The sequence below is a fragment of the Podarcis tiliguerta genome (genome assembly GCF_965153285.1).
Source record: "Podarcis tiliguerta genome assembly, chromosome: 3".
NCBI classification, from domain to species: Eukaryota; Metazoa; Chordata; class Lepidosauria; order Squamata; family Lacertidae; genus Podarcis; species Podarcis tiliguerta.
The window spans coordinates 87,761,040-87,777,081 of record NC_139536.1 but is presented as its reverse complement, the minus strand read 5'-3'; the positions used below and the strand labels follow the sequence as shown (position 1 = coordinate 87,777,081).

General features: G+C 43.3%; 1 protein-coding gene across 1 annotated transcript; it reads right to left on the bottom strand.

The window, feature by feature from the left end:
- Nucleotides 1–1,836: 1,836 nt before the first annotated feature.
- On the bottom strand, nucleotides 1,837–15,808 carry LOC310673414 (glutathione S-transferase 3-like). The gene is made up of 7 exons (XM_083431896.1): nucleotides 15,727–15,808; nucleotides 10,101–10,207; nucleotides 8,026–8,077; nucleotides 6,628–6,760; nucleotides 5,299–5,440; nucleotides 4,965–5,096; nucleotides 1,837–3,470 (listed from the first exon to the last, which is right to left on the bottom strand). Exons 2-7 carry the CDS (start codon nucleotides 10,185–10,187, stop codon nucleotides 3,324–3,326), a joined length of 693 nt encoding a protein of 230 aa, XP_083288022.1. The 5' UTR covers nucleotides 10,188–10,207; nucleotides 15,727–15,808; the 3' UTR covers nucleotides 1,837–3,323.
- Nucleotides 15,809–16,042: the final 234 nt, after the last annotated feature.

The window sequence follows — 16,042 nt, the reverse complement described above, 5'->3', positions numbered from 1 at the left end:
GAAAACAAAGCAGTAGCCAGCAGGTGGCACTGGCAGCAAGCAATTGAATTTGATTCATTTCCTCTACCTGGCAGGTAGCTTTCGCCTAGGAAAACTTATCAGAAATGTAGCTTCCAAAAAACAGCCTTATTAGCAAAAAAAGGTGTCTTCAGAAAACACACTTATTTAGTAATTTGTGCATTGTGAACTGACCAGGAATTTGAGTTAGCAGACTATACTATCAGCTGTAGCCACAGCCTTTGAAATACAGCATTTTGGTAGTCTCCTATCGTCCACCAACTGTAACCTTAGCCAGTAACGTAATAGCCCTAATATTAGTCATTATCCAACTGAGGTTCAGATTCAGTCTAAAAATAGCCACTGATATGTTATCTGAAAGAAGGTTCTGAAAAAGCTACCCCAGACTGCCTTCTGTGGCCTGCGGCTTTTTTCAGCTACGTCAGGCTGGGGCTAGCGAATCATATGGTTGCCGGTTCGATCCCCATATGAGACAGCTGCATATTCCTGCATTGCAGGGGGTTGGACTAGATGATCCTCAGGGTTCCTTCCAACTCTACAATTCTATGTTTCTATAAATATATTAAGTGAGAAAACAGCAACAGTAACCACAATCACATGTGTAGGTAGACACATATAAAATTGCAGTATCAATAAAGGATCCAGAATAGGGCTGGATTTGGGTTTGATGAGGCCCTAAGCTACTGAAAGTAATGGGTACAGCTGTCCTTTGTGAACAACAAATTGTCACTGCTTTTGTGTTGAATATAGTGGTACCTCAGGTTAAGTACTTAATTCGTTCCGGAGGTCCGTACTTAACCTGAAACTGTTCTTAACCTGAAGCACCACTTTAGTTAATGGGGCCTCCTGCTGCCGCCGCACCGCCGGAGCACAATTTCTGTTCTCATCCTGAAGCAAAGTTCTTAACCTGAGGTAATATTTCTGGGTTAGCGGAGTCTGCAACCTGAAGCGTATGTAACCCGAGGTACCACTGTATGCTATATGTTAATTTATGGACCTAATAGGTATCCATCCATTTGCACATAACAAAATATGTATTTTTCCAAAGTAATTGTTGAACTGAAATCTGGAACAGATTAGGTTTGAGAACCAAGGTAACACTGTATATAGAAATGAGCAAACCAGTGATATTTTAGGGAGCAGGTTAGCAGGTGGGGCCCATTACTTACATCATAAGTAACACTGTTGCTGTATGTAGGTTTTATTTGTTTTTTATCTTATATTTTGGAAATGTGTTGGGAATCTGAATACGTGCAGCTACTCACACAGAGTCAATTAGGGTTTGGCAGACAGCCAAGGCAATGTAAAGGAGTGTAATCTGCCTGGTGATACAGAGGCATGGAAACAGCTTCATGATTGGTCAAGCTCTCTCAGGGAAATAATGAGTAACGGCCTACTAACTGGAATGTGTCAATGCAGGAGTTGGAGGTTGAGAGTTGTGAGTGGTGTATGAGAAAGCCAGCTAAAGATCCGTGTTCTGATCTGTTCCTGTAAATAGTCCACTGTAGAAAATAAACACCTAACTACAAGTTCCTGGTTCCTGCTTCGTCCATCCTGTCTGGAGCCAAGTTGCCAATAGCTTTTGTGAACTCTGCGTTTAGTTGCAAGACCTTAGCCAGACCTAGCAGAGTAGTCAGAAAGCTGCGAAATGCCAATAGGTTTTGCCAATAAAATGTACATCCAGTTTTTTTCTCCTTTTAAATTTTTTTGGGACCCCCAAGAGAGTGGGACCGTAAGCTATAGCTTGTTTAGCTTATACGTAAATCTGGCACTGATCCAGAACCACACAATATTTACACAGTAAAGAAAAGCAAATGCTTCTTTACTCAGGAATCAAGGTAGTTTATTAGAGAGTTTTCCAGATTGTAGCAGCAATAGGAAGAAAAACACTACATAAATTGAATATACCAAATCCAATGTCAGCTTAGTATAATAACAGAATGCAAAAGTTGCAGGAGATAGATAAAATATATTGAAGGCTTAGTGTATTTTGATTTCACAGGAATTTGCAAATAAGTGTCACTTTGAATGTCTTCATGCGTTTTGCATAAGCTTGGCCGTCTGAGCTCAGAAATACCAGCAATGAAAGGCAGAAAGACTGAAACAGAATCTCTTTCGAATTTTTTTCCAGCTCTGCAGCAAACCCCTTCCATTTGCAGAACACACTGGTAGGCCGAAAAGGACTGTCCGAGCCTCCCTTCTAATAGTGTTTTTTATATCCGTCCAGCTGAATAAAAATATTGCTTCACCCAGTGAAACAGGATACACAAAATATATTTAATAAAGAAAGCTGCATTCCAAAAAGAGTAGGAATATTGATCAATATATCTACTATTAAAGAAGGCCTCGTATATGGCATTCTCCCTTTGCTACGTATGCTACTACTAGCAAGTACACAAGTAGTAGGGGTGTGCATGAGAAATTTTGGTTTGGTTTTGCTTTCTGAATGGAAAAGGTGTTTATATAATTTATTTTTTGAAGCTTTTCATATTTAGTTAATTCAAAATCCGTTCATTTGTTTGTTGGGTTTCAGTTCAGAAGGAGACACACCCTGTCTTTTGCCATCTAACTTAACTGTTTGCGAGATTCCAGGGATACTGAAGATTCCTCAAGTCTGATAACCAATCTTCCATGAATTTTCAATGAAGACCAGCCAGTCTTCTTCCACCTTTTAGCCTGGAGTGGGGCAGCCAAATGGCTTTGAATTTACAGGCCATAGTACTACTCCACAAAGGCATCAGATCTGCCAGGATTCAAACTGATCAAAGGCGCCCATTTCTGAGACAAGGGGGGGGGGTCGCCTTTTTAAAATGTCTCTGAATTTGAAATCATGCCTGGCTCATATGTTCAGCCAATCCCTCTCCCCAAGGAGTTCTGGAAGTTGTAGCTCTGTGGGGAGAATAGGGGTCTCCTAACAGCTCTACAGTTCCCAGGGTTCTTTGCAGGTAGCCATTACTAGTGTTGGATCTTGGCACCTCAAATTTCAGTGTGCCATCTCTGGGACTGGTAGGACTGCTCTCACAAGATCCCGCAGGACAATCCAACTTCCCGCCAAATCTCATGAGAACATTCCCACCTTGCCTGCATATAGCTAAAATTGTGCAATTTAAATGCGTTTTAGTTGTGGGCATATTGTTTTTTCTGTGTGGATTGAATGAATGCACATCCCCATTGAGAAGCCTGTTTAGCAGCTATCAAGTGTCATACAGCAATCTAGTCTCTAATACAATGCCATGAGTTTTATGACAGCCATTGTTAGTAGGTATTAGTACTGGTGATTCTCTGGAGCTCAGCAGAAATGCTGCCTAAGGACTTGCAGACCTATTGTGATACATCTGGAGGACCCTTCTCACGGTCTCCACGTATCTCTCGTCAGGCACAGGCTTCCTCTGGCTTCCTGGCTCCAAAAAAATCTTAATTGTGGGGATGTTGCTGATCCGTTCTTTAAAAGCCTGCAAACAAGTGGAAAGGAAGAAAAAAAACAAGAGCAAGCAGACTCAGAATCAAAGAACCTGAACTATAGCACTAAAAACGCCCATCACCTTCAAACCATTTGGTAGAGTCTATTAAAACTGATGGCCCAACAAGCCAATCAATCTCTAGAGCAGGCATCCCCCACCTGAGGCCCTCCAGATGTTTTGGCCTACAACTCCCATGATCCCTAGCTAACAGGACCGGTGGTCAGGGATGGTGGGAATTGTAGTCCAAAACATCTGGAGGGCTGGAGGTTGGGGGTGCCTGCTCTAGAGCATAGGCTAAAAACCTTTAGAGCTGCAGGTGTCACCGGACTACAACTCCCATCATCCTTGTGCTGGCTGAGGCTGATGGGAGGTGGAATCATCTGCAAGGCCACATGTCCCCCAACCCATGATCTAGAGCAGGGTTTCCCAAACTTGGGTCTCTGGCTGTTTTGGGACTACAGTTCCCATCACCCCTGACCACTGCTCCTGCCAGCTAGGGATGATGGGAGTTGTAGTCCAAAAACAGCTGGAAACTCAAGTTTGGGAACTACTGAGCTAGAGTGCCACAGCTCTCTTTGCTACAGCTGTGTCAACAGCCATTTTTTTAAAAAAATGAATTTTTAACATGCACATGCTTCCCATGTTCACTCTGGTTTGAATTAAGGAGAGTGGCTTCATGGGCATCTAAGCATTTTTGCCAATTCATAATTCTTTAATGGGAGGCAACATTAAGCCACTCATCACACAGAACTAGTGTGCATCAGCAGCAGCAGCACATTACCCTAAGGTCTAACAGTTTTCTAGAAGGGGTTTCGACAAAAGCCCATCTGCTTTCAGGTCTGGAACAGATGGGAAAGGAATTCTTTTAAAAAAGGAAGAAACAACATAACTCATATTCAGTGTTTGAAATAAGCCAGGAGCCAGGCGCATTTTGCACCTGGTTTTCAACCACTTGCAACCAAGTGCCAGGATGGTGCCTGACATCTCCAGCTGGGGAATCACTGGATTTCGATTGTTTTCACACACTAATATCCCTTCCTGTATAATTCTATCAGTTATATTTTATCTGCACAATCGGAATGAATCTCAGGAACCAAAACACTTTTTCTGAGCAGGAGCAGTGAACTTACCCCACCCCACTGCCCTGCTCACATGGAGATCGCTACATTATGAATGGCCTGTATCACCATTAAGAAAAAGAGGTCGGAATAGGCTGATATATATGTGGGCTGTCCCTGAATCAAGTGACTTTTCTTCTTTAAGTTCTCAAAGCTCTTCACCGAGGTCAGGGTTGTCATCTGAGCTAGCCAGATGCTTAATTGAGAACCAATCACAGTCAGTCCATCGTTTGAAAAAATAAGACTTTAGAGCCCCAAAATGGCAACCAGACATTCCGTTTTGGCAACTTGGTTTAAGGAGCCATTTGGTGCCGAGCTTATAGATCTGAATTTCTAACACCGCTCATATTGTGTTTGTTTGCCGTACCTGCAAGTGAGGAAAGTCGGCCAGAACACTGGAGGATTTTTCCTCCACCATCAGAATAGCTTCAAGCAGCTGGACATCTGCCCAGCTGAACTGGTTGCCAACAAGGAAATCTTCTCCATGGCCCTTCAGCACCTGCAAGACACCAGTGTTAGCCCAACGCCTAAGAACAGCTTCCCAAGCACACATAAGCATCTTTCTCATCCATCACTATACCTGTCCTTTTAAAAAAACACACACCACACATTTGTTCTTCCCATGTTACATTTTACACATTGAATTTGTGAAGCGGCCCAGATCACAAGCCTGTTTCATAAAGCAGGTTACTGAAACGCACCTTTTCATAAACAGGGAAATATCTTTGTGTTGCTTTTTTGACGATTGTAGCCAGTTGCTTCTCCTTGTCCTCAGGTGTTATGAAAGGGTACATCATAATCAAGACCATTAGGTCCGTTGTTCCTTCTGCATACATGTCAATTCTAAAGAGACATATATTCACACATCTGTTAAGGCGCCCATCTTGTTTACGACATGCACACACAAAACAGAATTTCAGCTTTTTCCTGCTGTGCAGAAAAGAGGCCACCAACTACCCTGTGTCGACAAGACGTTGCAATTCCAGCTGCTTGGTGATGGAGGATTTTCTCCATGTAGTTGCAAACCTCCAGATGTGCTGGGCTCCAACTCTCAACTAAGACAGCCAAAGGCCAGGGATGATGGGAGTTGTTCCCCCAAAATATCTGGAAGGCACTACTTTGTAAACGGTCAGAATGAGAGGACAACTGGGTCTGCAGGCGACTGAGGCAGAAAGTGCTCACTCCTAGTCCACATGGAAAAGCTATGATTTTTTTCCCCATCCTATCATTTGCTTTTCATGAAGACTAGCTAAAGAATCATCCGTCACCAACTACTTTTCCACTTGTCCCATGCTTAGAAAGCACAGGTAAAAGTTTGCTCCTCCACTTTCTCTAGAAAAATCTGCTTTTCACTCACTCTTTTCCATAGAGAATCTGACTGATGTTTGCTCCGATTCAGCAGTAAAGAGTGGGTTTCCCTGGGGGGAAGTGGCAGGATAAGTGGAATTGTGGAGGACAAGCCCTTTGATTCAGGCCACATTTCTACCATACATTTAAAACCCTGCAATGCCACTTCAAACAGTCATGGCTTCCTCCCCAAAATTCTGGGAGCTGTAGTTTGTTAAGGGCCCAGAGAGTTGTTAAGAGATATTTATTATTATTATTATTATTATTATTATTATTATTAATAATAATAATAATACCCTGCCCATCTGGCTGGGTTTCCCCAGCCAACAGATTAAAAACAGAATAAAAACTTCCATAAATAGGACTGCCTTCCGATGTCTTCTAAAAGTCAGGTAGTTGTTTATTTCCTTGACATCTGACGGGAGGGTGTTCCACAGGGCAGGCACCACCACCAAAAAGTCCCTCTGCCCTCTGCCAATTGCCCTCACAGAGCTACAATTCTCAGAGTTGGTTTCACTGTCAATCCCCCTTCACAGGCAACTCTGAGCAGGGGCTGATGGGATTTGTAGTCCACACTATCTGAACGGCCCCAGGATGTAGTAGGTCTCAGAAGCCAGAAACAAGAGTGAAATACAGGACCCGAAATATAACTTAAAGCTAGCTAAATGTTTCTGGTACTGTACAGTGCTCTCTCCTTCAGGTCCTTCCCGTAGAGGTTGTGCTTTGCAGCGATGTAGCTGAGGATAGCTCGCGTCTGAACCATCTTCATCCCATCCATTTCCACCAAGGGCACTTGCTGAAAGAGGAGGAATCCATCTTTTGAGAGGATAAAAAAAAAAACAGCGAAAGGTCAAAATGTTTCTTCTAGAAATGAAAGTCAGTACAATTCCACGGTATTGTATTGGTGCTCAGAAGGACTGCAGAGACCAAATGAGGAAATGGTGGAGCAATTCGTGGCGACTATTATTCTACACGGGCTGGCCAAAGAACACACAAAAAAAAAACACTACCTTGCAACCTTGCAGTCAGCTAGGAACTTTGTTTTCAAGTCATGGAAACAGTGACCATTAAAAACAGGTTTCAAGAGAACTACCGTATTTTCCGTGTCTAACACGCCCCCGTGTATAACACGACACCTATTTGGGGGGATTCCAAATTAAGAAAATGGGGGCAGTGTCCTCTGTGGCTAGCTGTGCCTTCATGCATTCATAACTTCCAATATAGTGGTACCTCGGGTTAAGAACTTAATTCGTTCTGGAGGTCCATTCTTAACCTGAAACTGTTCTTAACCTGAGGTACCACTTTAGCTAATGGGGCCTCCTGCTGCCACCGCTGCACGATTTCTGTTCTCATCCTGAAGCAAAGTTCTTAACCCGAGGTACTATTTCTGGCTTAATGGAATCTGTAACCTGAAGTGTCTGTAACCTGAAGAGTCTGTAACCTGAGGTACCACTGTACTGAACTTTTCTGAATAGCAAAGGAGTTGGAGCCAGAGGATGAGGTTGAGGAGATCAATTAAAATCAACATCTCTCCCTTCCGCCACTAGACTATGTTGCTTACTTGAAATGCAAGAGTACAATTCTTCTCTGGCACTCAAAAGTATTTGCCTTCCCTTTGCTCCTATCCAAGAAGATACTGTATTTTTCCATGTATAAGACACCCCCATGCATAAGATGCCCCCTATTTTAAGAAAATAGGGGAGAGATTGCCCTGTGTATAAGACGACCCACAGTTTTTCACATAATTTTAAAGTAAAAAAACCTAGTCTTATACAGTGGTACCTCAGGTTAAGTACTTAATTAGTTCCGGAGGTCCGTACTTAACCTGAAACTGTTCTTAGCCTGAAGCACCACTTAAGCTAATGGGGCCTCCTGCTGCCGCTGCGCTGCTGGAGCACGATTTCTGTTCTCATCCTGAAGCAAAGTTCTTAACCTGAAGCACTATTTCTGGGTTAGCGGAGTCTGTAACCTGAAGTGTATGTAACCTGACGCGTATGTAACCTGAGGTACCACTGTACATGGAAAAGTATGGTACTTTGTTTGTCTTGCCTGGCCAAATATTTTCAAAATCACCAAATTACCTTGAAGCAGCTTCTCGTATTGCTCTCTGGTCTCCAGAAATTCCTCTTCGAACTACCAGATGGGGAAAAGAAAAAGTGTAATGAATTGTTGCAGTGCTTGAGAAGCACACTCATCATTGAACGTCATCCAAGGACAAGCCCCCTTCTTGAGTTTGTTGCTTCTGAAAAGTCACAACTAAGCAACGAGCCTTTCATAACTTAACCAAACCGTTTCTTATCAAGATGTGGGCATTTCCAGCACTGAATCAGGTTTCCAAAACCAGTGAAATGCAAGAAAGGAACAGCTGCTTTCTTCACTTCTGATAAGATTTTCCTTTCCTCCTACATCACTGTGATACCGAGTGGATTTCAACTGAATCACACAATGCAATAGCACGAGGACTAAAAAAAACCAAACACATGCAAAAACCACAAGCAGATACACAGAGAAAACACATGTCCAGTTGCCCAAGTTTAAGTGCATTGAAATCATATTTTTAATTCCTCTCCCCTCGTACTGCAGTTAGGTATTTCTGATAAACTGTTTTGGATTTCTGATTTGTGCTGGGTAAAAGTTGAGTAAAATAGGAGCACCCTAAGACAAAAAGCAACCTTTCTTCATATTATGTTGGCACATCTAAGAAAGTACTACTTACTTGATTTTTAAATATATATATATCCTATCTTTCTGGCCTAACAGGGTCATCAAAGCAGCTTGTAATAAAAAATAAAAACCAGAATTAAAGTTTTTCATAAAACATCAAATCCTCCCTGTCTCTTTTGGATGGTTCATAAGCTTTCAATAGAATTCAGAGGACTCTGAGACAGACTCCAACTAAGTGCTTCTGCTAATGCAAAGATTTCCACTTGTACAGCGAAACTTCTCTTTCCTCTCCTTTCACCCCACACTCCCCCCAAATCTGCTCCAGAGGGTTGCACCCCCATAACAGATTTAGGGGGCAACTGGGGAGAGGCGACAGAGAGGAAATCCCATTCTGCAGTGAGAAGTCCTGGGACTAAAGGAAGCGCTTTTTTGGATACCACTCCAAATTTTTTAAGTCATGACTTGCCAACAATTTGTACATAACAGTAGAACCTTTTTCACTATTGGCTCTCAGCAGTACTGACATACTGATTCTAAATTCCTCTCTCTTGGGAGCAGCCGCCGAGACCACATAACACCGGTCTTGAAAGACCTACATTGGCTCCCAGTACGTTTCAAAGCACAATTCAAAGTGTTGGTGCTGACCTTTCAAGGCCTTGGCCCAGTAGACCTGAAGGAGCATATCCACACCCATCATTCAGCCCAGACACTGAGGTCCAGCTCCAAGGGCATTCTGGTAGTTCCTTCCCTGTGAGAAGTGAGGTTACAGGGAACCAGGCAGAGGGCCTTTTTGGTAGTGGTGCCCGCCTTGTGGAACGCCCTCCCATCAGATGTCAAGGAAATAAACAACTATCTGACTTATAGAAGACATCTTAAGGCAGCCCTGTTTAGGGAAGTTTTTTATGTTTGATGTTTTATTGTGTTTTTAATATTCTGTTGGGAGCCGCCCAGAGTGGCTGGGGAAACCGAGCCAGATGGGCAGGGTATAAATAATCAATTATTATTATTATAAATGACTGTGTGGCTTCAAAATGTGCAGTTGCAAAATAAGCAAATAATGAAAATAATTTAAGTGTAGCAGGTTGTACATGCATTCATTCTCAACAATTCTGTATGCTGTGCTGGTGAAAGGAAGGGGCAAAATATATTCTCATGGTATGAATGGGATATCCAAAAAGATATGGAAGGGGGGACCTTCCCAAGGCTAAAGGGCGGCTTATCCAACCCCAGGACAACTTTATCTGGCTTGATGGCTTTATCATATATTCCATCAAGATATGGCAAAAAAAAAAGTTGCTTGCTTCAAAGTTTCAACACATCAAGAAACAAAATCTGTTTGTGCTGTAAGAAATAGGAATACCCCACTGATTCTCATCTCTTTTGGCTACAGTATGTTATGTGCCCTGTTAACTGCATCCCACATTGTACAAGGCATATCCCATAACCATGATAACATCTCTGTACAGAAGCTGGCAGACAAGGAAACACAAACCTCCACCCCAGCTGCTGCTAACAGCCATCGTATTGACTCCATCTTGCCTCTTCCATCAAAGTAGTACAGTTTGGGCTTTCCAGACATGATTTCAGCTTCTTGATTGCCTGATGAAAAGAAACACAAAGGCATCATTCTTGGTGCACAGCCAACTTGCTTGAGCAAACACATTTCACCAAATAAAGATCTGAAACTAATCATCATTCGTTAAGCAACACAGAGAGGTCATAAGGTCTCTTGGCACATCGAGATATAGTACAAAAGGCCATCGTTCAGCAAATGCAGTTTGTTATGGTTTGCTTATTGATACACTGCTAACATACAGAGTACTTTCCACTTGTTTCCCTGACATGTTAGTAAAAACTGCCCAAACAGTAGTGTTGTTGTTGTTGTTTGGTTTCCTTTTGTGCAAAAGGAAAAGTGGGTGCAGAAGCAGATTAACGCTAAGGGCGGATGGACCACCAAATTCAGAGCTTTTCTGGACTTGCACTGGCAAGGCAGAAGGTGGGCAGGGCACCCCACCACCCTCCTTAAGAAAAATCCTTTCCAATGGTTCCAATTGGAACAAATATTAAGTATGTCAGTCCAATGGCCAGGTTACCTCCCTGCACTAGTAGGGGACAAAAGTTAAGATACACTTGTGTGAAAAGATATTGTATTCTTCTATCTCTTTTCGTTTCTCTTATTTTGTCCCTTTTTATTATTCTTTGTGTAGGTTAGCTTGTCTTCTATTGTATTGTGAAAAACTTTAACGAAACTTTATTTAAAAAGAAATAAAGGAAAGGAAAGGAAACAGCTATCAAGCCTGAACAGGTTACTAGAAGAACTCAAAAAGAAAGCTATTCTATTCTGCAACCCACAAGGCAGGAAGAGTGCACGATTAGAAATCCATTCAAGTCAAACTAGTTACATTTTTGGAAGTAGGAAAAGCACCCAGTCTGTTACTTTCTCTAGTCTTCAGCAGAAAGGATCCTGGGAAAATTATGTGTTGGCACGTAAACAATAGGCCACAGTTCTCAGTGTTGCTGCGTCCCTTAATAAGGAGGGGGGGAAGCAACGGCTGAAAAACTGTGGAAGACAGCTGCATCATTGGAGAGAACAGCTACTTATTCGGCTAAGAGACATAAATAAAAAGACAGAAAGAAAACAAAACCACCCAGATTTCAGCTGCTCATTGATGATCCAAGAATGTGGGCGAAGGCTAGCCAACTGCAGTCTGCAAATACAATCTACAGTGGTACCTCGGTTTAAGAACAGTCCTGTTTACGAACAATTCAGTTTATGATCCCCGCAAAACCGGAAGTAGTGTCCCGGTTTGCGAACTTTACCTCAGTCTAAGAACGGAAGCCGAACGGTGGAAGGGCACAGGTGGCGGGAGGCCTCATTAGGGAAAGCGCGCCTGGGTTTAAGAACAGTTTGGGTTTAAGAATGGACTTACAGAATGGATTAGGTTCATAAACTGAGGTACCACTGTATTCTATTTTGTAGGCTCACACTGAGCATTGGAGAAATTATTTCAGATCCCACTTCTTACACGAAGATGGTGAATTGAGAAAACCTGGAATAAGAGCAAGTCCTTCACATTACAGCAACATTAGAACAGGAAAACGAAACAATGGATATTTGTAGTGGGGTAGCTGGACCAATTATTCATTGAAGCCCCTTATGATGCAGAGTATTATTACTACTACTACTAGAAGTAGTAGTACTATTACTACTACTGCATTTCAGTTAAGGAGTACATCTGACTGCAGCAATCGCACAGACACAACACAGATGATTGTAGGTAAGAAAATAATAAAGTTGTTTATTGTAGGAAATAAATGCCTTGGATAGAAAAGGTTTCTAGTCTAACTAGCCTAGAGGAGGAGAAGGCAGCCATGTTTGCTCCTTTCTTCTCTCAGAGGATAATTCAAAAGGAATACCTTATTCTGAGGTCCAATAGAGAGGTGTGAGAAGGAACAACAAAGAGTCAGTCCAAACAACAAAGAGAAAGGTCATATAATAATACCCTAAGGATGTTGTCATGCTGCAGTTCAGGTGGCACTGCAAACTACAGTATGATGACAAATGAGGAGGGGGGAACTGGAGACAGAGGCAGGCAGGTGGGCAGCAAAGGGCAGAGTGAACCAGAGATGGACAATATGTATCAACCCGTTCCTAATGCACAAAAAGCACACCTTGTACCAGAACATCAAAGCATGATCTGGACAGGATCCTCTTACTTAGACAACTGGTCTGCTTCAGAATAAGATGGGAGTTCTTCATGCAGAAGTTATACATGAATGAAGTAGGTGGAATTAATTCTTGCAGATCAAAGGGAAGTCTTGCCTACACAGCTTTATAGGGGATTAGAGCTAGTCTAGTGAGGGTTGGACTAGGATCAGAGAGACCTAAGGTTAAATCTCCCACTACCTTGGGTAGGTCACCACCTTCAAGGGTTGTTGTGAGGATATAATGTGGCGGGATGATCACATACACTGCCTTGTAACAAACAATAATTGGAATAGGTCTGTTAAAAGTTTTTAGCCCTGAAAGGTAAAGAACTGCCATGTTGCGTGCCAGTATTCATCCGAACATCAGTTGCCAAGGGGCAAGAACAGAACGTGATTATTGCCTTGTGGGACTCCTGGAGGCTTCTGATTGGCCACTGTCAGAAAGAGGATGCTGGGCTAGAATGGCATTGAGTAGGATCCACCAAGGCTGCTCCTATGGGGTTCCAGGATCATACCACCTGGAATGCTGGTTGTGACTTAGGGCCATACTAGATGATACATCAACTAGGTGTGTGCTCTTATGTGAAGTTTATCACATACACAAATTGCCAGTGCAGACCCACCAAATCTGCATCGGGACCATGGTAGAGAGTTAGTGGGCTTTAACAACTAGGGTCCCTGTCCCAATGCCACACATCAGAAATGTGAATAGGGAAGGAAAAAACCTCACATTTGCTTTGATTGAAGGTTTGTCTCCTATGCCACCTGATGACATGGGGCATCTGATCAGGCAAAGGGTTAACCCCCCCCCCTCCCACCAAGCTACATACTGTATAAGGATTCTCCCACACTGACCACTGTCATTGAAAAACCTTGCACTTGTGCACAGACATGGAGCTGAAGTCTTGCCACTTTCATCTGACTTTTAGGAATAAATGTTCAGTGACACAGATGAATTAGGGGGGGAAATGAGTGTTAATTGGAGAGAGAAACTTTCACAGAAAGATTGGAGGAATGGGCAACAAGGAGGGAGAAATGAAACACTGAAATGAAATGATTGCTAAACAAAGTATCCAATGATGAAACAAAACAAAACAAACAAATCCACTGTACTAAAGTTCATATTATACCAGTTTTGGAGAAAGCACCAGTGAAAAAAATATTACCCTTTCCTAGATATCTTAGACATCATACCTTAGACACCTTGCCAACAAATATGGGACATAAAATCAGTACCACTGATTGTACCCCATTATTATTTCCCCATATTCTCCGTTCAAATTCTGGGTTTTTTATAGAAGGGTCAGACTGAACAAACTGAACTCACCCACCTGGTAGATGCATAAAAGCAAAGGAACAGATTGTTCTTCGAATATAAAGATCTCAAGTGGGTTTTCATACACCCACAATAGAAACAAGCAAGTGTTTGAAGGTTAACTAAGCCCCCACATATGGCAATATTTACTGCTCCCTGAATATCATTAGTTTGGCATCATGGTTGTCAGAAAGAACAAGGAGAAACAAAATGATGAGCAGTGGTATTTTTTTAATTGAACCAAATTCTTTTGGTGTGAAGTCATTCTAGCAGATAAGTGACTCTGAGAAGTGCAATTTGGGAGGCAAAGTTCTCCCTTTTTGTTCTCCTGGACTTCTCAGCGGCTTTCAATACTACTGACCATGGTATTATTATGGGCTGTCCCTGAGATGGGACTTGGAGGGCTGGTGTTATGGGGGTGCCAGTCCTTTGTTCAGAAGAGGGGGCAGTTCTAAAAAGTAGTGCTGGGGGACTATTTTTAAAAAAATAAAAAAATTGTAGTAGATACAAAGGACATCCAAAACAATACACAATAAAGTCAAGTCAACTTACACCCTGAGTGAAACGTTAAGGAAGAGATAAATGTCAGACTGCTAGAACCACCAGCAAACAGAAGACAGGGTACCAATAGAATGTTATAGATGGGGTTCTAGTATCAGAAAGAAGGGGCGATAAAGAGAAGACACAGATATGCTGCTAGCACTCCAATTCATTGAATCTACTCGATCCATTCAAATGCTGGAGGAAGAGTTAGATGGTGTACAGCATTTTTTACATACATAATAAAATCAAAGATAATTTATCTCCTTTGCTTTGTCCTCAAACAACTCTTAATTTTCCTAAAAGGGCTCTCTCCTGTTCCAGGGGACTTTTGAGCTACCCCTTGGAGTTCCTCAAAGCTCCATTTTGTCTCCCATGCTTTTCAGCATCCATGGGAGATATCATCCAGAGCAGATGGGTTATCTGTAGGAAACGCAGCTCCTTTCCACCATGTAGAAAACCCTGGGATGCAGTTGAAGTCCTGACGGGAGATGGGTGGAAGCGAGCTCACATGCTGAAACTTACTGATTCAAGTATGGAGGGTTGGGGAAATCTGTTGAACTAGAGGGAATTGTGTCATCCCTACAGGAATAATCGAATCATCAAATTGTAGAATTGGAAGGGACCACAAGGGGCATCTAGTTCAACCCCTTGCAAATGCAGGAATCTGGTGCCCAGATCTTGCCCTGGGCAGGTTTTTTTTTTGGAGGGGCACAATCCTCACGGCACCCTGCGAGCCCAGCTTTGCCCCCTGCCCTGTTGCGCCCTTCTCATGTGCGAGGGCAGCTTGAGAATGATGCAACAGGCACGCACCCTGCCATCCCCGCTCCGTGCTCGGTTTGCAAGTTGCAAGTTGGTCAAAGCAAATTGCACATTTATTTATTTTACAAATGCAACGCAAATAGGGGTTTTTAGTCTAATAAACCTTTCCTTGTGGTCCAGCGACACCTGGAGGGCGGCACGTTGGCTACCCCCATTGCAGGCGCCCCATACAGGTGAGAAGCCCTCTGGATCTTTTACAGAGCTTCCCATTCATGGGCAGCTGAAAGCAGGAGGGAAATAAAAGTGCATTCACTGCCCCTCTGACTTGGGTCTGCGGCATGCAGCCCCCCTGCTGCTTTAGCGCTGGATCGCGAAGTCTCAGTAACCAACCCATGTTAGCAACCCACTTCCAGCGGAGCGCTTTGATCTGGGCACATCAAAGACTTCGAACCTCGAACGCTCAGTTCGCACCCGGACCCGCCCAGCCCAGGAATGGCTCTCCACGTTCCAAACCCGCAACGTAGCAAAGCAAATGCGCAAAGCCAAAGCAGCGCTGGGGCAAACTGCAGCTTAGCTCCCCTTCCTACGTTCACGGTGCCTTTCAAAGGCAACCCGATGGATGGGTGCAACAGGCCTGGTGGAGCTACTGCTGCTAACCACTCTCCATCACGATCACCATCGACGGGCAACTTTTTTGCGCCTCTCGTCCCGTGCCAACCCCCCTTGCAGCTCTTCACACGATGCACTCCTGCACACGTGCATGGCTGCTGCAACTGCGAACAAGGAACCCTACCTTCGGCGGTAGCTGCAAATGCTGAAGGCGCTCGCAGTCCAGGAGCAGGCAACGCCTCCCTCGCCGTTTTGTGCACGGCAGGCAAGGGGGCGTGGGCAAGACGAGAGGGCCCAGCCAGTAGCAAGATATTTAATTTGCATGTGGCTCAGTGCAACCTGGGAAGGAGGTCGAGGGCCAAAATAATCGGAATAATAAATAAAACCAACCCGATTTTGCAGAACGCTCTTTAATGTTCTCTTTCAGCGTTCGAGTAAGAATTTCACTTTTGCACAGCGAGACAAGCTGACAAGAGTCACTATGACCTGAGAGCAACATG